This window comes from Phyllopteryx taeniolatus, chromosome 6 (genome assembly GCF_024500385.1).
Source record: "Phyllopteryx taeniolatus isolate TA_2022b chromosome 6, UOR_Ptae_1.2, whole genome shotgun sequence".
NCBI lineage: Eukaryota > Metazoa > Chordata > Actinopteri > Syngnathiformes > Syngnathidae > Phyllopteryx > Phyllopteryx taeniolatus.
The window spans coordinates 13,726,879-13,751,589 of NC_084507.1; the positions used below are offsets into that span (position 1 = coordinate 13,726,879).

Below are 24,711 nucleotides of genomic sequence, written 5' to 3' on the forward strand. Positions count from 1 at the left end.
TTCTCCTTCAGGACCTGGACAATTTGCTGTGATTGATGAACCATGAACTCTGCTCTTTATCAGAAAATCCTGAAGGAGAATGTTCAGCCACAAGTTTGTAACCGCAAGCTGAAGCTCACTTGGGTTCTGCATCAGGGTAACGATCCACAACACCAGCAAGTCAAGTTCTTAATGGCTTAAAAAGACAGAATGAAGGTTTTGGAGTGGCCTAGTCAAAGTCCAGACATGAATCCAATTGGCATGGTGGCATGACCTTAAAAAGGCCGCTCATATCTGAAAATCCTCCATTTTTGCTGAATTATAACTATTCTGCAAGAAAGAGTGGGCCCAAATATCTCCGCAGAGATGTGAAAGACTCATTGCCAGTTATAGTGAGTGCTTGATTTTAGTTGTTTCTACTGAGGATGGCCCAACTAGTTATTAGGTTTAGGGGCCCTTTACCTTTTTACACCTTTTTTCCTTAATAAATGAAATCACCATTTCTAAACAGCATTTTAAATTCACTTGGGTTATATTTGTCTGATACTTACATTTGTTTGATGATCTTAAACATGAACGTGGGGAAACTGCAAAAATCTAAGAATTTGAGAAGGAGGCCAATACATTGTCACAGCGCTGTATGTGTGCAAATGTTATGCCACCTAAAATAAGATTGTGCTACCTCTGAATGATGACGTAAGGATTCTGGTGACTGACCAGCGACTTTAATTCCAGCCAAGAACTCAACGGACAACATAAAATGAGTCACAGTGTTTTCCGTATGACAAGGTAAGGAACAGAATGGAAAATTGCACTGATTCACTCCTACTGAACATTGCCAATACGTTCATTTATCCATTACAAAAACGGATTTATCGACACGTTGGAAACCTTTGAACCGAGGAATGTTTGCTTTCTCTAAGATGAAACACTTATTCACCCATTTTCTGTAAGGTCAAAAATAATACTGATTTGTAATAATTCTGTGCAGGATGATGCAAAGTTAATGTTGGGAGTTTCAAAGCTTGATTGGTATCTAATGCAACAGAGAAAATATTAGGAGGCCCATGGGGCGCCTTCACTTGTGGACCAGGTGGAATGGACCAATAGCAAAGTCCCATACCCAAACAGGCGACCAATTAATTCATTATTTTACACTCACGAAACTTTCTTGAAGGTTCTATCCACGATCATCCTGCTGAGGAGCCTTTTAACTCACTTTCTGGACCATTTGGCCAAGATGTTTTACTACCCCGTTGTTTTAAAGCGAGGCACTGGATGTTTCTCGACGATTTGGTGAGTAAAATCGAACGTTATCTAGTCGGTAGCTAACGATAAGTTTAAACTAACATAATTGCTAGTTTGGTTGTTTACTACCATAAAGGTGTATTACTGAGCAAAAGTAGTTTTCAGGCATGTATATTGACCTTGTATCAGATTGAAAACGTGTGCGTAATTGTAATTTAGCCTAGATTTGTGTATGCTGAGCACGTTTCTGCTTTATTCAAAGTACGCGCACGATGTCAGACGGCCTTGAATTTGTATTTGTAATTCATCCATTTCCCCCACTGCTTATCTTCACTAGGGTCGCGGGTGCACTGGAGCCTATCTCCGGGCGAGAGGCGGGGTACACCCTGAACTGGTCGCCAGCCAATCGCAGGGCACACATAAACAAACAAACAACCATTCGCACCAATGGGCAATTCAGAGTCTTCAACTAACCTACCATGCATGTTTTGGGGATGTGGGAGGAAACCGGAGTACCCGGAGAAAACCCACGCAGGCACGGGGAGAACATGCTAACTCCACACAGGGGAAGCCGGGATTTGAACCCCGGTCCTCAGAACTGTAAAGTAGATGTGCTAACCAGTCGGCCACCGTGCCTGTATTTGTAAATGTATAAATATAATGATGATAATTAATCATCAATCAATAACATTTTATTTGTGTAGCACTTTTCATTCAGAAATATTTAAAATGAATTAATTCATTCTATTTTTCATTCATTCCAGTCACTGTGTGAAACAGGTAATATTTGTATGTGTGTAGAGGAATAAAGTTGATGAGCCACACAATGAAGTTATGGGAAAGAGTAGTGGAGGCTAGACTCAGGACAGAAGTGAGTATTTGCGAGCAACAGTATGGTTTCATGCCTAGAAAGAGTACCACAGATGCATTATTTGTCTTGAGGATGTTGATGGAAAAGTACAGAGAAGGTCAGAAGGAGCTACATTGTGTCTTTGTAGATCTAGAGAAAGCCTATGACAGAGTACCTAGAGAGGAACTGTGCTACTGCATGCGGAAGTCTGGAGTGGCAGAGACGTATGTTAGAATAATACAGGACATGTACGAGGGCAGCAGAACAGCGGTGAGGTGTGCTGTCGGTGTGACAGAAGAATTTAAGGTGGACGTGGGACTGCATCAGGGATCAGCCCTGAGCCCCTTCCTTTTTGCAGTGGTGATGGATAGGCTGACAGATGAGGTTAGACTGGAATCCCCGTGGACCATGATGTTTGCAGATGACATTGTGATCTGCAGTGAAAGCAGGGAGCAGCTGGAGGAACAGTTAGAAAGATGGAGGCATGCACTGGAAAGAAGAGGAATGAAGATTAGCCGAAGTAAAACAGAATATATGTGCATGAATGAGAGGGGTGGTGGGGGAAGAATGAGGCTACAGGGAGAAGAGATGGCAAGGGTAGAGGACTTTAAATACTTGGGGTCAACCGTCCAGAGCAATGGTGAGTGTGGTCAGGAAGTGAAGAAACGGGTCCAAGCAGGTTGGAACGGGTGGAGGAAGGTGTCAGGTGTGTTATGTGACAGAAGAGTCTCTGCTAGGATGAAGGGCAAAGTTTATAAAACAGTGGTGAGGCCAGCCATGATGTATGGATTAGAGACAGTGGCACTGAAGAGAAAACAGGAAGCAGAGCTGGAGGTGGCGGAAATGAAGATGTTGAGGTTCGCTCTCGGAGTGACCAGGTTGGATAAAATTAGAAATGAGCTCATCAGAGGGACAGCCAAGGTTCGATGTTTTGGAGACAAAGTTAGAGAGAGCAGACTTCAATGGTTTGGACACGTCCAGAGGAGAGAGAGTGAGTATATTGGTAGAAGGATGATGACGATGGAGCTGCCAGGCAAGAGAGCTAGAGGAAGACCAAAGAGAAGGTTGATGGATGTCGTGAGGGAAGACATGATGGCAGTTGGTGTTCGAGAGGAGGATGCAGGAGATAGGCTCTCATGGAAAAGGATGACGCGCTGTGGCGACCCCTAACGGGACAAGCCGAAAGGAAAAGAAGAAGAAGATATATATATATACATATATATATATATATATATATATATATATATATATACACACATACATACATACACACACACACACACACAGTGGGTATGGAAAGTATTATTCAGACCCCCTTAAATTTTTCACACTTTTTTTGTATTGCAGCCATTTGCTAAAATCATTTAACTAATTTTTTTTCCACATTAATGTACACACAGCACCCCATATTTACAGAAAAGAAACGGAATTGTTGAAATTTTTGCAGATTTATTAAAAAAGAAAAACTGAAATATCACACAGCCATAAGTATTCAGACCCTTTGCTCAGTATTTAGTAGGAGCACCCTTTTGAGCTACTACAGCCATGAGTCTTTTTTGGGAATGATGCAACAAGTTTTTCACACCAGGATTTGGGTGGATCTATCATTCCTCCTTGCAGATCCTCTCCACTTTCTGTCAGGTTGGATGGTGATAGTTGGTGGGCAGCCATTTACAGGTCTCTCCAGAGAGGCTCAATTGGGTTTAAGTCAGGGCTCTGGCTGGGCCATTGAAGAACAGTCATGGAGTTGTTCTGAAGCCACTCCTTCGGTATTTTAGCTGTGTGCCTAGGGTCATTGTCTTTTTGGAAGGTAAAGCTTCGGCCCAGTCTGAGGTTCTGAGCACTCTGGAGGAGGTTTTCGTCCAGGATATCCATGTACTTGCCCGCATTCATCTTCCCTTCGATTGCAACCAGTCGTCCTGTCCCTGCAGCATAAAAACACCCCCAGAGCATGATGCTGCCACCACCATGCTTCACTGTTGGGACTGTATTGGATAGGTGATGAGCAGTGCCTGGTTTTCTCCACACATACCGCTTAGAATTAAGGCCAACAAGTTCTATCTTGGTCTCATCAGACCAGAGAATTTTATTTCTCACCATTTTGGAGTCCTTCAGGTGTTTTTTTCGCAAACTCCATGAACCTTTCATGTGTCTTGCACTGAGGAGAGGCTTCCGTCGGGCCACTCTGCCATAAAGCCCCGACTGGTGGAGGGCTGCAGTGATGGTTGACTCTAGAACTTTCTCTCATCTCCCGACTGCATCTCTGGAACTCAGCCACAGTAATCTTTGGGTTCTTCTTTACGTCTCTCACCAACGCTCTTCTCCCCCAATTGCCCAGTTTGGCCGGACGGACAGCTCTAGGAAGGGATCTGGTCCTCCCAAACGTCTTCCATTTCAGGATTATGGATGCCACTGTGCTCTTAAGAACCTTAAGTGCAACAGAATTTTTTTTGTAACCTTGGACAGATCTGTGCTTTGCCACAATTCTGTCTCTTCAGGCAGTTCCTTTGACCTCATGATTCTCATTTCCTCTGACATGCACTGTGAGCTGTAAGGTCTTATATAGACAGGTGTGTGGTTTTCCTAATCAAGTCTAGTCAGTATGCTCAAACACAGCTGGACTGCAATGAAGGCGTACAAACCATTTTAAGGATGATCAGAAGAAATGGACAGCACCCAAGTTAGGGCCTGAATACTTATGGCTGTGTGATATTTGAGTTTTTCTTTTTTAATACATCAGCTAAAATTTTAACAATTACGTATTTTTCTGTCAGTATGGGGTGCTGTGTGTACATTAATGAGGAAAAAATGAACTTAAATGATTTTAACAAATGGCTGCAATATAACAGAGTGAAAAATTTTACGGGGTCTGAAACCTTTCTGTACTCACTGTGTGTGTGTATATATATATATATGTGTGTGTATATATATATATATATATATATATATATATATATATATCTCAGGATAACAGAAATTATCATAATTTGAAAAAATTAATATTTAGAAATTTTCAACACAGAATAATCTGAAGACCTCTTAGCTATATAATGTACAAATGTAAAATAATATAAATGTAGTAAAATATAGCAAATAAAGCTATGACTATTATTGCTGTACATAATTTTTATAATAGTTGCCTTCAATTAATTAAGTTTGTATATGTGTACAAATACAGTATGTGCGGTTCAAACATGCACAGAAAAAAAACAAAGTTAAGAGTTGAGAATGAATAAATGCTCCATAAGTTGTAAAATACATAAGAATGAATAAATATAGAACAGTTAAGAGGCATTTGTAGTTGATAAAATAAATTAAATTAGTGTTGGAAGTGATGGAAAATTTGAGCCATAACAGCGGGTTGAAGTAACATCACACGAGACCTGGCTAGGGTTGCGTCCAAAAATGTGTGTCAGCGTCCATCCATCCATCCATTTTCTGAGCCGCTTCTCCTCACTAGGGTCGCGGGGGTGCTGGAGCCTATCCCAGCTGTCATCGGGCAGGAGGCGGGGTACACCCTGAACTGGTTGCCAGCCAATCGCAGGGCACATAGGAACAAACAACCATTCGCACTCACAGTCATGCCTACGGGCAATTTAGAGTCTCCAATTCATGCATGTTTTTGGGATGTGGGAGGAAACCGGAGTGCCCGGAGAAAACCCACGCAGGCACGGGGAGAACATGCAAACTCCACACAGGCGGGGACGGGGATTGAACCCCGCACCTCAGAACTGTGAGGCTGACGCTCTAACCAGTCGGCCACCGTGCCGCCGTGTGTCAGCGTGTCGACCAATTTACATTATATTTGGCAGAAGCATAGAAAAATAAAAGATGGGTTTATGGATTTGAAAAAAGGCCTCATCTAGGTTTTTTTTTTTGTGGGGGTGGGGGGGATTGTCAACTATATATTTGGGAACTGTTGTCCAATTCTTATAATGTGTGCACTTGCTCTTTTGAATACATTTGAAGTTGTGATTTAAAAGTGGGACGTGTTCCACGTCAACTGTAGTGGTGTATAATGGTAAGGTGAAAAACCCAAACGGCGTGAACACAGAAAACAGCGTTTCCATGGCCACTCAAAACTTCCTTCCACATTCCAAAAATATGCAGGTTAATGAAAGACTCTAATTTCCCATAAGTGTGATGGTTGTCTGTCTATATACGTGTGCCCTGAGATTGACTGGCGACCAGTTCAGGGCATAACCCGCCTCTTGACCCAAAGTCACCCTTGACTCAAATGAGGAAAAGCACTATAAAAAATGGATGGAGGGGGAAAAGTGCTGCTCTTGTATTGGAATCATATCGTCCAGGTGTACCTAATGGAGTGTCCAGCTTGCACGTTGGTGAAGCTTTCTCTTGATGTATGTAGGCTTGCTGCGACGAGGGGCATCACCGTTCCGTGCCGGGAGGTTCTGAAAGTCAACGTTAAACAGACCTGGTACCGTCATTTTCATCTCTTTGTGCTTACATCAACCCTCCTGTCCGATTGAGGGTCACATTAACCTGTTTTAAAGTATACAAATCTAAAAGTAATCAATCATAATAAATATTAAAACATGTAAAAATGAAATACTACTTCAGTTGTTTTTCTTCTCTTCTTGTCTTCTTTTGAATGTTTTCCATTGTAACTTTCATTTTCACATGGACCCATGAATATTTTTGGTGTTCCAAACAAACGGTGGGTAATCATGGGTAGAACTTGACGAGAAATCTATGTCAAAAAAAATATTTTTCAAAAGCGACAACAGGACTAATTTAGAACTGTCCATTGTCAGTTAATGTAGATTTTTACAAAGCATTCCCTCCTCCTGTGATTTAAAAAAAATAAAAAAATAAATAATGACAGTACTGTACTGTAGGGGTTGAACCGATGAGCGGACGAGACGCTTTTACTACTCTGCATTGACATTTAAAGCGCAAAGTCAACAAATCACTAATCACATTCTTGGCATATTGTCTTCCAACTGGCCAATATACAGAGGACTTTCAACTCGCCTGTCTGCCGGCGTTGCCAGACTATAAGGCTCTGTGAAGCAGCAAAATGTCTGGCCATAAAGGCGACACAGTCTTCATACTTTTGCGCGGGTCAGAGAGTACAAAAATAAGATGTAAGATGGTGGGGATGAAATAGCGGTTTGCTTTGCTAGCTTCGGCTATTCTGGTTGCCTTTCAAATATTCATACCAGCAAGACCACAGGACTGTCGGCGAGTGACAAGAGCAGTGGCGCGAAAAAAACTTTATCTTCGATGCCAAAATGTTATGTTCAATAATGCGTGGGCAACAACTGTGTGACGACAGCTATTTTCACATCACGTCTCTGTGTTGCAACACTTGTAAGGGCATAGTGGGACAAGCATGGACAACTATTTTTCCCAAAATGAGACTGATAGGAGGGTCACTTGCAAAATATACAAGTATATCCTCAAATACAATAAAAGCACAAGTGAAATAGAAAAAAAAATGAAACAGAGAAATGCTTGAATTTTTTTGGAGCCTTACTACAATGTCCCATTTTAAAACATGCTATGCTATGGAACATAAGATGAGACAGGCCGGCTTGTTGAAGGGAAACATGCAGGACTCCCACTAATTACAACTACTTTCAGCATAATGGTGAGTTGTATTTTGAATATTATTTTTATCCAGTCCTATCCAATTCACTTTATTTATATAGCACAATGTAAACAAACACAAGGTTCCCAAAGTGCTGTACAATGCAATAAAAACACAGCAAAACATACAAAATAAGGATAAAAACAATAAAATAAAACAAGATAAAAACTACACAAAATGAAGTAGGTAAAATCAACATAAAATAAAATGCACTGCCCGCACAACATATACACATCACATCAGACACGCTAACTGGTGTTAAAAGCCAGGGTAAAAAGATGGGTCTTAAGCAAGGATTTCAAACGAGACAAAGATGAGGCTTCTCTGATGTGGAGTGGCAAAACATTCCACTGTTTTGGAGCTTCAACAGCAAACGCTCGTTCACCTCTAAGTTTAAGCCTGGCTCTGGGCTCTGTCAGGAGCACCAGGTCAGCTGACTTGAGAGAGCGGCTGTGAATGGAGGGGTGCAGCAGCTCAGAGAAGTACGATGGGGCAAGGGCATTCAAGGCTTTAAAAGCAAATAAAAGAATTTTAAAATGAATCCTAAAAGGAACAGGCAGTCAGTGGAGTGAAGCTAAAATAGGTGATATATGCTCATACTTTCTTGTGCCAGTTAAATGTGGAGACGCAGCATTTTGAACCAGTTGCAGAGGAGCAATGGAGGACCCACTAACCCCCATATTTTGTGCATTGCAGTAATCTAGGCGGGTGGTCACAAAGGCGTGGATTACTATTTCAAAGTGCCGTTTCTGAAGGACTGCTTTTATGTTTGCTGGCTGGTTTAAGTGGAAAAAGCTATATTTAATCATGGCTTTAATTTGGGTGTCAAACTTAAGATCATTGTCCACTTTTATACCCCGGTTGTTAATGATGGACTTTTGATATTGTGCTAAGGCACCCAAGTCAACTCGGGGGGTCAAAGAAGTGCCACCAAAGACCATGACCTTCTCTTTTTTTCATTAAAATTAAAAAAGTTAAGAGATATCCAGGCCATAATATCATGTAAGCACTCTAGCAATGGCTTAGCACAGTAGGAGTCTGACTTTTTAAGGGGAGCATAGATCTGACTGTCATCTGCATGAAAAGAAATAACATGTTTCCTGAGAATTGAGCCGAGTGGGAGTAAATGGAGGGAAACTAATAGAGGGCCAAGCACGCAACCCTGTGGCACCCCGTTTGAAAGGGTTTACCTAAAACCGGTCTGTGGAGGAAAAAAAGGGTTAGCGACTGATGTACTGTGCTAAAAAAATATCAGTGATGTCATCAATTAATCAACTTTGACTTGACTTTTATCACATTTTAGTCAACCACAAAAAATTGTTGTTCAACCCCTAATGTACTAAAATAATAACAATCACATCAGAAGCGAGTAGTGGAAATCGACTTGACTCTCATCACATTAGTTTTGATTTAAAAAAAAAAAAAAAAAAAAAATCTGAAGTTGAGCAACCCCTAATTTACGAACATGTTTTGACGAGGGGGACAGTTTCCAAATAAGTTTCCTTATTTTTACATTATCTGCAAGGAAACAAATATACATGTGGAAGTTGATGCCAGTTATTGCTGAGAAAACAACTTTGAAGCTGTCAGGAAAAATAAAGCAAATGGAAAAAGTGACTGTAACAATAACCAAACCTGTATCGATTGTCATTTGCTTTCGCTCTCAGCTAAGAGGAGCAGAAGCGATTAGCATCGAATTTATTTAAAGGCCATATCTCTCAACGCTAATGATGCCTACTAATACGCACTCGATGCCTTCACAGCGACGACATCATGAACTACATCCTGGAGCTGGTCCCGCCCCCTCAGCCCAGCCTGCCGCGGCCTCGCTTCTCCCTCTACCTGTCCTCCCAGCTCCAGTACGGCGTGGTGGTGGTCTTTCACCGCCAGTGTGTCATCCTTCTACGTGAGGAAGCGCTCACATGGCACACACACACTAACACGCACAGCGCTACTAACATGCTCTATCCCCTCAGAGGAACTCCAGTCCGTTGTTGGCAAGCTGTTGAAGCATATAGGGTCCAAGAAGCTCGACATGGAAGATCCGGGCAGGTGAGACCTAATGTTCCGCATTTCACATGTTGATGGCCAATGAATAACCAACCGACTCTTCCCATTTCATCTCAGACAAAGGCTCTTAACGGATGGTCTGGCTCACCTGGATGAGACTGAGGTGCCACTGGACCCTTTCTTTGGAGTGATGGACGAGTTCATGCCGAGTCCCAGCGCTCTGATGCGGGTACTGACAAGAGAATTCAAACACTCCATTGCAGAGAAATAGAACAGCATTGTTAGAAGTCAGACCTCCACCAATGGGCATTCTAAAGTTGTTGACAACAAAAGAAAGTTTTTTTTTGTTTTCTTTGAGTGGTATATTTTACACCACATATTAGACGATATATTTTGTAGAAATAGTAGTTTTGGAGTTGTGCTCGTAAAAGCACCCGATTCCTTTCTGTTTTGTGCTTGTAGACGGGTAATACAAACAAAGCTCACCTTGCAGCATTTATAAGTAGTTGTTGTAGACAGATGCTATCTTTGTGTTTCAGATGGCAGAAACTCCTGAGCGACGGGCCTCTCCTCCGAAACCTGAACCAGCTCGGACACCCTCAATTTCACCAATGAGCAGTAATAGCAATTTTTCATCCCTCCTTTTTCTAAAGCGCTTGTCATCATGGTTGCAGGTGACCTCGAGCACTCCGGTTTCCTCCCACATCCCAAAAACATGCGTGGTAGCTTGATTGAAGACTCGAAATTGCCCATAGGTGTGAATGTGAGTGCGAATGGTTCTTTGTTTCTATATGCCCTGCGATTGGCTGGCGACCGGTTCAGGGTGTACCCTGCTTCCTGCCCGAAGATAGCGGTAAAGGAAATGGATGGATGATATACCGCAGGGTTTACCACCTCAGGCGCAGTCTTTCTGTGTTTTTCGGGAAACGATGCATCTGCATGCCTTGCCTGGGATGAGCACAACAGCCTACAGCCACACAAAAAACATTTAGCCAAAAATCAACTTAAAAAATGCCCACAGCTTCCAACATTGGGGACCCTGGGTGACAACACAAGTGTCCATAAACCATGTAATGTGGATGGAACCAATGACCAAACAGACAGTGAGTTTAAAATTAAAAAAAATTTTTGTTTCTTTTTCTGCGGCTTTGCACTGGACTGGTCGCCAGCCAATTGCAGGGCAGCTTTATTCACACATTCACACCACTGGAAAATTACTCTTCAATGATGCTACAGTGGGAGGAAAAATGATGTGAACCCTTTAGAATTTATAAAATGTCTGCATAAAGTGGTCATCAAATGTGGTTTGATCTTCATCTAAATCACAAGAATCAACAAGCAGAGTCTGCTTAAACCAATAGCACAAAAACAATTATATGTTTTCATAGTATTATTGAAAATAACATTTCAACATTCAGAGGACAGGAAGGATAAAATAAGCGAACCCTGGGCTATGGATTCTCCAGGCTTGGAGGTTTGGTTTAAAGCTGCTCTGACCAATAGAAAATACACTGGGTTGGAATTGCGTCCTGCCAAGAAGCATACCTTACTTTAAGAGCTCTCAGAAGACCTATGATCAAGAATAGTTGACATAAAGCTGGAAAATGTTACAAAAGTATCTCTGAAAGTCTTGATGTTCATTAGTCCACGGTTAGACAAATTGTGTTTTAAAGGAGAAAGTCCAGCACTGTTGCTTCTCTTTCAAGGCGTGGCTGTCCTGTAAAGATGACCACAGGAGCACAGTGCAAAATGCTCAATGAGGAAAAAAAGAACGAAAAAATTATTGACAAATGCCCACTTGTTGACAAATATTAATCTACCATACATTAAGCAATCAGAAATCAGAAACAGCTTTATTGGCCAAGTATGTTACAAGACACACAAGGAATTGTCTCCGGTAGTTGGAGCCACTTTAGTATAACAACAAACAGCCACTATGACGAAATATACATTTAGGACATAAAAAACGTGTAGAGAGTCATTGATCAATGAAAGTGTACCACTAGAAACATGAATGGGGTTCATGGAAGAGTACCGACGTTTGAGGTTTGCAAAAGAGCACATGGATGTTCCACAGCACTACTGGCAAAATATTCTGTGGACAGATGAACCCAAAGTGGAGTTGTTTGGGAGGAACACACATCGCCATGTGTGGAGGAAAGATGGCACAGCACACCAACATCAAAACTTTATCCCAACTCTGAAGCATGTAGGAGGGAGCATCTTGGTATGGACGTGCTTTTCTTCCTCTGGGCCTGGACAGCTTGCTTTCATCAATGGAAAAATGAATTCACAAGTTTATCAACATATTTTGCAGAAGAACATCTGTCCAGCAATTAGCTCAAAAGGGTGTTGCAACAGAACAATAATCCAACAGAATGGCTTCAGAAGAAGAAAATGTGTTCTGGAGTGGCCCAGTTAAAGTCCTGACCTCAACCCGATTCGCATACAGTGCCATGACCTCAAGAGAGCTATTCCCACCAGACATCCCAGGAATCTTTCTGAACTGCAACAGTTTTGTAAAGAGGAATGATCCAAAATTCATCCTGATTGTTGTGCACGTCTGATCTGCAACAACTGGAAACGTTTGGTTGAGGTTTTTGCTGCCAAAGGAGGGTCAACCAGTTATTAAATTCACTTTTTGAAAAAAAAAAAAAAATTGTTCTATGGTATTAGTTTAAGCAGACTCAGTGTCTTTGCTCTTGTGATTAAGATGAAAATCAGATGACATTTTATGACCAATCTAGACCAACACGCTGTCCACAATTGATCAATTATACTAATTACATGCTTAAATAATAAGGCCACCATGCACAACATGCACTAAGGGAGTACTAGAGGGAGGCGACTGCTGAGTGGAGTTGTGCCCCTGAGCAGTTTTGGGAGTTCAGTAGCCTGCTCAAAGGCACCTCGGCAATGCTGAAGCGAGCAGTATGTACACATCCGAGAAACTCCTCATTGCAACAGCAGAATAACAAAACTGGGTTCTCTGCAAATGTGATAAGTGATCAGAGGGAAATCATTCAGTAGAAACTACAGAGAGTATTTTATGTAGATGCTCCAGCTCAGTGCAATCTATTCCAGGGGATCAGGGGTTACCTTGGTGATGTGTTCTGTGTCGAACCTGATGCCACCTTGCAAAGCCCGGCCGTAAACGGAATGCTGATAAATGGTTCCCTTGTGATATTTCTCATGTTCTTTTGTTTCTTCCAGGAATCACCGCATCTCCACAAAGGATCACCATGAGAGAGCCACCCACTGCCTTCTCTGTGCCAGAGGTACCACGTACAATCATAGTCTAATGCAGGGCTGGGTAAACGTTTGTGTTTAGGGGCCACATTAGATTTTAAAAGGGGAATTTGGACTAGATCAACATGATAATAAATAAGTAATGCATCTAAAATATCTATCCATCCATTTTCTATACAGCTTAGACTTATTGGAGTCACAGGTGTGCTGGAGCCAATCGCAGGGCACGTATATAACAAAGACTGACAAACAACCATTCACACTCACATTACCACCGAAGAACAATTTAGATTCTTCAATTAACCTAACATGCATGTGTTTGGAATGTGGGACTAAACCAGTACCCGAAGAAAACCCACGGAAGCATGAGGAGAACACATACAAAATATGTTCATATTTATTTTAAAGGACCTCTCTAATGCTCTGAACATTGGCACCTATTCCATAGTTCTGGACTGAAATGATATCTGCAGATAAAATTCCCCACAAAATAGACTCAGCAGTGATTTTAGGCCTGTTTTCTGATGCCATATTTGATTTTCAGCCAGATTTTGGTCAAAAACGACACATCAGACGGTGATCTCAGGTGCAGAAGGCGAGGACATTTCCTCACTGAACTTCTAAACTATTCTACAGTGTAATTGCCACCTATATTCAAAGCCTGTATGTTTTATTTTAGACTATAACGAGTGAAAGTAATGATAGTAATATAATTTAGTAGACATGTTTTGTTAAACTCGATCATTGAAATGCCTTTTTGCAAAAAGAAGACCGCCACATGAGGGTAAGTGCTTGCAGATGAATTTTTTTATTGACGTCAGTCGAGACTTCATCATAAAAAACATGGCGTCGCAATCACAATATTTCCCAGCAAGCCTAGCGCTGTTGTATAATTGTTCAAATGCTGTTATATCTCCTAACAACATCAATTGTTGTAATAATATGAATGTTAATGAAGGTTCAGGTTCAAGCAAAACGTTCACCGAAGCACTATGGGTTGTTGTTGTCACGTATCGTAAACTAGAAAAGGCGGGGAGATTTAAAAGAAAATAAAAAAATAAACCAAAAACAAAACTTAAGCTAAATTATCACCTACCTCGCTCTCGCTCTCTCAGCAAGCTCGCAAACACCCGGCTTCGGTTATGACTCGGGAACATGGGTGCAGCGAGCTCAACTACCGAACATCCTTCCGCATCCCCTGACGTCCAGCTAGGTAGGCTCTTGCTGGCCGGCGTAACTTTTCTGCATTCCACCGCGGTGGACCGCATCGCTGACACCAGCACCCGCCACCCGGGCTTCCTGCGCACTCACCTTGCTGTTATTGTCATCTGATTAGTGGAACGCGTCTTTGAGTGTCTTGAGAAGTACTATACAAGTTTAATGTATTATTTATTATTATTATGAAATAAAAGCTTTAATAATCGCGTTACAGACACAAAGGGAATGATATGTATGTGTACGTATATACATTTATTTTAAATGTGTGCTTGTTTTCATGTGCTTGACTGACTCAACATTAGCTTGAAGCAACGGCTGATAGTGAAAGCTAACCCCGCGAGTACGTCAGGACTTGCGGTTAAAATCACTCGTGTACGTTCACTGCGTAGTACGTCGTTCCTTGCGCAAACGAATCATTCCTCGTTACTAGTACATCGCTCATGGCAGCTTCAATCTCTAAAAATATTGCAACGATCAACCCAATATTTTAGATTTTATGGGCATTACGCATGTTCCTTTTTCTCAAATGATCATCGATGGAGAGGAAAACCATACGTCATAAATAACGGGCTGATTGTTCTGATATTTTCAGAGATGTACGTGGGTATAAATAGGGATGTACTCATAAATATTTGTGTAGCTCGGCCACAGCTTTGGGACATTAAGCGACGTAAGGCTTTTGGCCTGGGCGATTGATCCCCTCATCATCCGACGTTATGTCAGCCAGCCGAAGTCCGTTTGTGGCACACATTGCCACCTACAGAAACGGCTTTGTGATTGATAGGAACTCTATTGTAACATCTTCGAGGCATTTGGGATGCCATCAATAGAACATTAAGCTGACATATGCGGAGATGAATCTGCAAGAATGACTTCATGCGGGTTGACGTGGCTGTCTTTCTTCTTTACTCAAAGAGGCATTTCAGTGGTTGATTTTATTTATTTATTTTTAAACAACAAGCTTTCCAACATGTTTCACAATCACTATTTTGACTCATTATTGTATTAAAACACCATCCAGACTTTTAATATAGGCAACAATTACACCACAGAATACATAGAATGTCCTCGGCTTCTGCCATCTACGTGTCATGCTGTGACAGGCTGACGTGTCCAAAATGTGGGTGGGCCAAAATCTGGCTGGAAATCAAATATTTCATCAGAAAACCAAGCCTAGAATTACTACTAAGTTAGGTGCCAATGTTCTCAGCATTAACTGGTTCCTTTAAGTGTTCTTACGTGGCTTTTTTCCTTTGTGTTGTTATGGTTCTTTCTTTGATCTTTGCTATTAATAGTTTGTTGGCCAAGATCTGGAAGACAACGTTACGGATACAGTTGACATTCTGATGGCCCAACATGACGACTACCTGGAGGGTGAGCCACTGTTCTCCATGACACGAGCCAATCAAGTAGAGTACACAGCACTGAGTTATCGTCTGTGCGTCCTCATTCAGATCTGGTGAGGCCTGAGGCGACTCCAGCAGCAGAAGCAGAGATGGAGCGAGAGAGGGGACCAGAGAAGGAGCCAGAGCCTGGGAAAGAGAGAACAGCCACAACGCTCGAGTAAACTCAAATATACTAGACCACACACATTTTACACATCACGTAAACACTCACAGTTACTGTTCTTGTTCAGAGTGGATCCCACAACTGTGTCCAGCGGGGAGCCCACCTTGCTCCCCCAGGATGGGCCCTTGGGGATGCCTCACCCCCTGGCTGATCAGCAGACCCCCGTGTCCGCCCCCCCGCTTTCCTCACCGTCACCAGCGGCTGCAGCGCGGGAACCAGCAATTCCAAAGATGAAGGTACAAACCTGAGGAGGCTCACTGCTCTGAATAAAGAGACAAGGGCAGTAGCCAAAGCTGAATATTACTATTATGAACAGAATACGCATATTTAACTCAAGAAGACCTGACACTCAGTGATTCTCAGTGTGGCTCAGGCTCCCTCTAGTGGTATATGAACTAAAATCACTGAATTATATTTGAATCATGCATCATGTTTGTCTTTTAAAAAAAAATCCTGCACAGTTAATATTTTAAGTTCAGTTCAGTGGTATTTAACTTTTCAATACTATTCATTCACATGCAATCTTTTAGAACTGTTTTAAAGCATTAATTAAGGTACAATTTTAATGTAATTAAATGTAATTTAATTATTGTTTAGCTTACAATAAATTTACCTTTTAGGAATAAAACCTCTGCCCAGTTTTTAATGAACACTTTGGCTTAGACTGTAAAAAAATACAACCTATATAATTTACCCAATAAATGTCGAGTACCAATTTGCAGACACTTTAATATGGTATATTTAAATCATATATTTTTTGGGTAAAGAGTACCTTAAATTAAAATCTATGAAATACTTGCATAAATTGAATAAAATATTCCTCATAGTTCTGAGTACATCCCACAACCAGAGGAGCTGAGGGGGATCTGGGGGGGCACGTGCCTGCCACTTATTTACAAATGGTTAGTTGGCAGGTTTACCTTGCAGTACAGTGAACGTGGCCGAGAACTCATTGTTTGTCATGCAATCCAAAGTCAGGGTTTTATGAAATAAAATGCACACCTTGTCAGACACTGTCATAATACAAACAGGAACAAATCTCAGTAAAGAGCAACGTTTAGCTAGTGCCGTTTTCTTTGCTGTGTGTGTGCTTTTGTGCACTGATCCACAAGCTAACAGCAAATCAGAGTGATCAGTTGTCATCGACAATCGACACCATTTTGCATATTGAATCTGGCGAAACTGCCCACGGGCTACTCACACCTGCAGACTGTGTGATGCACACCTGAAAACTTCCCACAATCGACGGCCCATTCATTCAAATCATATCTAAGGGTTTGAGCTGTTAAATGTGCCCCCTGAGTACTCCCCCCACTCCAAAAGTTGTTCCGCCGCCTATGTCCGCAGCTAATAACTCATTAAAAGAATTGGGCTGGGGGCCCATCTCACAACTTTCGGATTGGGAGATGACAACGCTACCCCCTGAGCCAAGCCGCGCTAAAGAGCAGATGACACGTCAGCCAATCAGTGCGGAATGCACGTGCTATGTGATGACGCATGCGCATATTGTAGTGTCGTGTGATCCCAGGATGCACATGTCTGGAAACAAGTCCTAGCCCTGACGCCGTTCTTCCAGCGGCTTGCTGCGTTGTGAGCGCCGTGAGGGGTGTTACGTCAACAATGAACATTTATCGAGTCTAGAAAAAACTCCTGAGTCCATTTTATTTATGTAACTATAACTCTGCCTCTGATTGGCTAGCACCAAGACAGGATTCATACTTTTGATTCGCTGTGCGTGGAAGTTCTTCACCAACACACACACATACGTAGGGCGGATCTTAAACCATGCATCAACAGACGCATATTGCTTCATGCGTCCCTGCTCATTTTTGTGCGTCCCAGATGCGGGACACACATCAAACGAGATCACTGAGATTGTTTTCCATTTTTCTCTGTAACACTTGTTATTGTTGTCATAGAAGTCGTGTAGGTATAATTTACCCTTTTATTTTATAATTCCTTTACTATCTAAAATAATCAAGTACATTTCAGGGAGTATATTTACCAAGTTACCACTCCAAAATATTTTTTTACACTGTACTATGCTAATGTGTCTTTAAGGTTAGTCAATGTGGTGGTACTTGGGAGTGCTACTGTCAGTATTCTTTTAGGTGGTGCATGGTGTAAAAAGATTAAGAACCACGACTTTCAAGAAAAACGTTTATCAGGCAAAACATATTCATTTTTAATGGTATTCAAATGAAACTGTTTAAGACATTTTAGAGTAGCACAATCGTTAAACAAAACACAGCAATTAAGAAAATAAAGAGATGGTCTCCATTCAGTTATCAGTCATGTCTTCCATCAATTGCCAATATTTCACAAATTCTGCCAGGGTATGTGAAAATGAGCACAACTGTATGTCTATATGGTGTATATCAAAATGAATGTGTAAGGCCACAAGGCTTGTGGTGGCTAAAGACTTTTAGCACAGTATTGTATAATACGGTGTGCAATGGATCTGATTTTATATCCAAAAGACATGGGTTTACTCTTATATAGTCATCATGTACATTATCATACGCACCCAATTTGACCTCTGTCTTCAAACGTTTTACATGTTGGACTTGTACAGGAAGATCAGAGGTGAGATCATAAAGAAAAAAACAATGGTGTTATGACATCGCATAAAAAAGCTTTCGTCTTCATAGCCTTTAGGGGCCATATTTGCATTGTATTTGGGGGATTAGTATGATAGCATGCTCAATAGATTTCTTTTTTGGGGTGGGATTTGAGCTCAGTGGCAGCACAAGAGAAGAGCAATTCCTTATTATTGTTCCAGCCCTCGTTTTATGGCACTTAGCGGCAACATTGCTCAAGGATTCAAACTTAATAAAAGAGTAAAATGTGCACCTCAGTGGACGCAGGTAAGACGTTTATTGTTTCTGAATTATGTGATCCATGAACAGTAAAGTTATGATGTGACAATGTTATTTTAACACTTTTAGCATCCAATTCACCCCTCCATTCACATGTAATTTCTAGTTACAAATGTGGATCAAAAGCCAGATAATTTCAGTTCAAGTTGTTCCATCCCAGGCTGCGCCCCACCCAGAGGAGACGGACCCGAAGAGGAAGAGGCCGAGGAAGACGGGGAGGCAACTGATCTTCTCGGACCCAGAGACGCAGATTCCCCGTGAGGAGCTGGACCAGCAGATCAGGGACTCCCTGTTCGAGACTAGGATGCGGCCGTTCCCCCTTGCTGAATCGCAGAGGTTGAAAACAGCTAGTGAGCTGCTCAGCGAGCCATTTGGGGGTGAGTACGACGGCTATCACAAGTTGGACCGAGCCTTAAACATCACATTGTGTTTAAACATAGCATTTTCAAAACAAGTCAATGTAGTCCTTTTAAAGGGGGACTTGTTTTGCCCTCACGGGTGCTTTGCTACCATGTTGATTTCTTCAGCCTGAAATATGTAAAAACACAACCCAACACTGAACCATTGAACAGTTGAACATTGGACAAAGGTTTAGAGAAGGTCAAATTAAGTTCACCTATAAAGGGTTATAGTGCATTTTCGGTTCACCCTAATATTTCACCTGTAATCCCCAAATCCCTTACTTTTTATGAGTTGTGTATGTGCCCTGTGATTGACTTTTGGAATAATTGCAAACACGAATGGATGTATAGTTTATCAAGTACAGTTTGGACATGAAAGGCACATAAATGACACGGCGACCTTTTTTTATTTATTTTTTTAAACATACATCATAAGCCACTACACTTTCTTTTTAGAAGCAAGACATCCTCACAGGAAACAGTACAAGGTATGCAACTTTGGCTGCACGCTTTGAATTGGAAAAATTAGTAATTTAAATCTTAACATAAAGGATTGCATTAGTTTATCTTACGATAAATGTGGACGATACAAATGACATTTTCTATGATTTTAAATCAGACATTAGCTTTGCCATCCATCCATTTTAAATAGTGCTCGTCCTCATTAGGCTCACAGGTGAACTGAAAACTGTTCTACCTGACTGGGCCAAATGCGGGGTACACCTTGGACTGATTACCAGCCAGCCACAGTATAAACAAACAACCCCTCACACTCACATTCACACCTATGGTCAAATTAGAGTCCTCAATTAATCTTCAACCAAACACGCATGTTTTGGTTATGTGAGAGGAAGCCACAGTATATAAATATCTATAATTCAATAGAAAGAAAATACAATGCACACAGAAGTGGTCATCTCTGTTCAGTTTGGAATGTTGGCTTTACAATATGTAAAAAAAAAAAAAAAAAAAAGGTAGACTTCGCCCGTAATGTAAAAACCATGACAAGGCGCCACACTTTGTATGTTATCAGGATTCAATTGTTGTATTCCTCCTCTCCACAGCAACATTCACCTTCATTCACAATCTTCTCTTCTCCTGATACACCGTCTGCTCTTTGAAAGCTCACCTCAGTAACTTTACAAAAATAAACCTGAGCTATGTCACTCTGCCCTCCACCACCACACCCCTCCTTACTGCAGTCTTACCCGAAGAGTTGTTGTTGCTATGGAGACAGGCCGCCACCATTACGCCTATCGCCAGCACTGCGCTTTGGCCGGGTGATCGAGACGTGGAGTCCAGTGATTCTGAGCGAGAGCGAGAGATGTTGGAGGCGGCCGAGAGGGAAGAAGGGGGACCTGACGTCAGCGCTGCTGAGGTTTGGAAGGGAGCTGGGGGCACTTCTTATTTGGAGGACAGGAAGTATGATAAGTTGAATCACGGTGTGTCCGTGTGTGATGGCAGGTCCCTAGAGATGCAGCAGAATCCGATGCACTCGTGATGTCAGGTATACACAGGGCTTGGGTCACGGGGCCTCTGCTAACTCTGCCAGCTGCCATTGGTTTTGTGAGAGCGGTATTAATTTACTGAAATGTTAGTGGTGTACAACTTAACCACAATATTAGACACCTCTGTCATTATGATCCTGAGCAGTTTTACACCACTGCAACTGCAATAATGAACATATTATTGGATGAATTACCACTCTATGACCGTTTCTGTCAAAACTGAATTAAAACCTCTTTCCATTAACTTCTTAAACAGTTAATTTACAATTCCATTGTAACATGCTGCCAATTTGGTCTTGAGATTGTGTCGGGCCATTATACATTACTCGTGCACTCACTGTAGTAGTCTCGCCACTCTGCACTATTTGCATATCTGCTGTTGACCAATACTGGCCACTCATGTGCTTGAGAAGCACCTTCACCATTTGCACAATTGACATTGTCCCAGATTATCACACTACTAATCACTTTAAACTGCATAAATGTCTTGAAGTCTCTGTGCCCTTTGCACAATGGTCATTGCACCAGACTATTGCTCTATTAGTCATTTCAAACTGCTCTAATTGGTAGAGGACTCTACATTATCTTGCACAATTGTCCAAAAAAACTAAATTGTACCGGCATTACCACATTACTGGTAATCTTTTATTGCTCCGTTTTTTTTTTTTCTTTTTTCAGGTCTCAAAAGTATTTTATCAATTGACTTGACTGTTGTCGTACTAGAGCGGCTCCAACTACCAGAGACAAATTCCTTGTGTGTTTTTGACATAACGTATTTTCACGACCATAAGGCGCACTTAAAAGTATAACATTTTCTCCCAAATGGATGGGGCGGGGGCGCCTTATAATGCGGCGCGCCTTATGTGTGCACGGAGTTCCAAAATCTGTAAATGTTGTTGTGTGACTTTGATGAGCGCTCCGCCTGACTGACTGGGAGCATTTCCTGCCGACACGCTGCTTATATAGAGGAAGGCAGACGTGACTGAGGACAGCATGCGGAGGTTAAAGGGGGAAGGGTGCACGTGAAAGAGAACGCTAAAGCCACGCCCCCAGTAGGTATATAGTATGTGCATTGTGCAAAACAAGATCGCTTTGTCTAAGGAGCACCAAAAATGGCACCTACGAAGAGACACGCTTACGAAACACAGTTTAAACTGCAAGCTATCTGTTACACGGAGGAACATGGGAATCGAGCAGCCGCGAAAGAATTCAAGATCAACGAATCCATGGTTCGCAAGTGGATGCCTGGGCTAAAGTATCTGCTTTGACTGGTGTCCGAGCTTTCGCGAAAGCCGGCATCATTGTTGAACAGCCCCTCGGCAACGAGACTGACTCCGACAATGACGAGATGGAACCCGGCATGTTTGATGGAGAACTTGCCCAGCTGTTCATTTCGGATACAGAAGATGAGGACTTTGATGGATTTGTGGATGAGGATTGATCAAAAAGTAACCTTATTACATTGTTACATACTTCAATAAAGTACAACCGAACTCAGTTTTGCTCACACTGCATTTATAAAAACATACGCTAGCATGCGTGCTAGTGTATGTTTTAGGCTATCGTATGTTTTACCATGCCTGCGACCCAATAATACCGTGCCCCTTATGTATGTGACAAATACAGAAATAGACCCCGTAACTGAGACTGCGCCTTTTAATACGGTGTGCCTTATGGTCATGAAAATACGGTACTTGGCAAATAAAGATGATTCTAATTCTTATAATTTTTGTAAGCCCACGATATTTTTTACAGCTCTTGTATTGGCTATTCCAAAAAGAATAGAGGGGTCAAATCACACATTTCCAAAAAGCTTAGTGTTATGATTATCAAAGCATTGCATTGATGCTATAAATTGAACTCCGCATCATTCAGTTTGATAGTGAAATGATGCACCTAATTTTGAGGTGTCTGCATCTTGTCTGATGCACAAATTCCACTTTTATTGTCAATCATCAGCTTAGTGATATGTTCTTCATGTAAGAGTATCAGCAGCTAGGGTGTTAGCACGCGATAACACAGGTTAACTCTTGTCTTGATCATGAATGGAGGAGCTGAGCAGCCACTGTCTGACTCAATAAAGCACGTTTTCGTTGATCATACAGCTACGCAATGAAGGAGATTATGGAGGTTCACATAACAAAAATTGTGTGCAACTATACTGAAACAGTAAAACCCACCAAAAAAATCACAATATGGATATTTTTTCCCTGTGTCGTGTGTGTGTGTCAAGCTCTTAGTTCACTTCCATTGGAGGCGTCCGACCAAAGGGAGGTTCCTCGAGAGGTCTCCCCCATGTATCCATCAGACCAAGATAGGTGATTCTCACAGAAACAGATATTTGTGAATGATTAATTCAAATGGGTAAGGTATACATAATTCATTTCCATGCATAAGCAGTTCCAGATCTGGCGCCCCACTGCAGGATATCACGGAAATGTTGGGGAGAACAACAGAGTCTCTCTGGTAATGATCATCACCTGTGTCTGAGCTGCATTTTGGGAAAATCGGTGGCGACAGGATTGTGTTTTCATGTGCGTATTTGCGCGCGTTGTGTCCAGGCCGTTGCTGGAGTTGGAAGAACAAGAGGAGAAAGCTGTGCTTTTTCGCAGTCTCCTTCCGCCAGATGCTGACCGCAGGAGTGTCAGCAACATTTTCCAGAAGCTCCTTGGTAGGACAACAGTGTTTTTTAATCATTAGTCAAGCTGAAAATGTTGAATTGTACTAAAATTATAAGGACACTGAATGCAGCTCCTGTAGGATGGTTTGTGGGTCAGGTTGGAAAAGTAGCTAATAACTAGCCCCACTCACAGTGAAATATACACAATGAAAAATATAGTACCATCCATCCGTTTTCAATAGCGCTCGTCCTCAATAGCGATGCGAGTGAGCTGTTGACTCATCCCAGTTCGACGGTGGACGAGGGGCAATGTGCGCCCTGGAATGGTCGCCACCAATGGTCACAACCATTCACACACCTATGGACAGTTTAATCTTCAATGAGCCTAATATCCAGTGTGTGTTTTTGGAATGTGGGAGGAAGACAGTTTGCAGAGAAATGCCATGCACGTACGGGGGGAACATGCAAACTTCACAAGAGGGCCAGAGTTGAGATTCAAACCTCAAGCCTCAGAACTGTGAAGCAGACATTGTAACTACTAGACCGCCACATGCTGCCCATCAAAAATACAGTACATCTGCCGTAATTTAGAATACCGACTTACATTACACAATAGTCATACACTGTGGTTGTAGTATTCAGTGACGTAGAACTGTACTGCATCTTATTGATAGCTGTTTCAAATATTTGGCTATGATTCGAAAGTAAATTTATCTTTGTAAAGGCGGAAATTTGATACAGAGAGCAGGTGCCTCAACGGCGAGCGTAAGATGGTGATTACTTGTTTCATGACCACAGGCCATAGAAAACTGAACAGAAAAAGAAAGTGTTGATTTAAAACCACTAACTCGGAGAATATCATCAATGATTAATTTTTCCCTGTTCTGGTTTGATTTTTCAATTAGATGGAATGATTGTGTCACAACAAGTCTGTGTGTGTTGCAGTGATTTTGGCGACCCGGAAGTTGCTTGCGGAGCAGATGGAGCCATATGAGGACATCTTGATCTTTCCTGGCCCCAACTACGAAGCGGAACCTCTGTCTTTGTGAAACCAGCAACTGTTGTTCAGTCTGTTCATACTCGTTATTATAGAGGCCAAACACTTTTTCAAAATTTTAAAAATGTAACTGTTGTACTGTTCTGTTTGTAGATAATCGCAGCAGCCTGAAGTTCCCAATGATTCTTGTCAGTTGTTTTACAGGCCAAACAGTTTTCAAAATTTTAAACCATGTAACCGTTGTACTGTTCTGTTTGTAGATAATCGCAGCAGCCTGAAGTTCCCAATGATTCTTGTCAGATGTTTTACGGGCCAAACAGTTTTAAGAAAAAAATCAACAAATGGAACAGTACCGTTGTGTTTTTACATATTCACAGCACAGTGGGCTGACCTTACTAATATTAGTCCCTTGTTATACAGGCCAAACAGTTTAGCAAAAAAGAAAATGTAACAATTGTACTGTTGTGTTTTTGCATATTCACAGCGGCCCCGACCTTCTCAATAAAGCAAGTTAAACAGCCTGTAAAGCGAGCGTGCGCTGTATATTGTAAGAAAAGGGAGCTATGCAG

The 24,711-nt window shown here is 41.8% G+C and overlaps 1 protein-coding gene across 2 annotated transcripts; it reads left to right on the top strand.

The window, feature by feature from the left end:
• Positions 1–222: 222 nt before the first annotated feature.
• On the top strand, positions 223–24,663 carry LOC133479218 (meiotic recombination protein REC8 homolog). 2 transcript variants are annotated; one of them, XM_061775861.1, is made up of 18 exons: positions 223–768; positions 1,157–1,275; positions 6,447–6,515; positions 9,455–9,597; positions 9,668–9,743; positions 9,819–9,930; positions 10,241–10,319; positions 12,915–12,979; positions 15,464–15,542; positions 15,623–15,731; positions 15,805–15,973; positions 18,777–18,993; positions 20,220–20,395; positions 20,482–20,524; positions 22,759–22,843; positions 22,926–22,991; positions 23,087–23,196; positions 24,091–24,663. In XM_061775861.1, exons 2-18 carry the CDS (start codon positions 1,220–1,222, stop codon positions 24,192–24,194), a joined length of 1,758 nt encoding a protein of 585 aa, XP_061631845.1. In that variant the 5' UTR covers positions 223–768; positions 1,157–1,219; the 3' UTR covers positions 24,195–24,663. The 2 variants fall into 2 exon arrangements, with proteins under 2 accessions (XP_061631845.1, XP_061631846.1); XM_061775862.1 differs by lacking the exons at positions 223–768; positions 6,447–6,515 and having other exon boundaries at positions 829–1,275.
• The last annotated feature ends 48 nt before the right edge of the window (positions 24,664–24,711 follow it).

Coding starts and splice junctions, on each gene's coding strand:
- LOC133479218 (XM_061775861.1), top strand. CDS start 1,220: ATGTTTTACTACCCCGTTGTTTTAAAGCGAGGCACTGGATGTTTCTCG. Junction 9,598..9,667: donor CCAGTGTGTCATCCTTCTAC/GTGAGGAAGCGC, acceptor CTATCCCCTCAG/AGGAACTCCAGTCCGTTGTT. Junction 23,197..24,090: donor CATTTTCCAGAAGCTCCTTG/GTAGGACAACAG, acceptor TGTGTGTTGCAG/TGATTTTGGCGACCCGGAAG.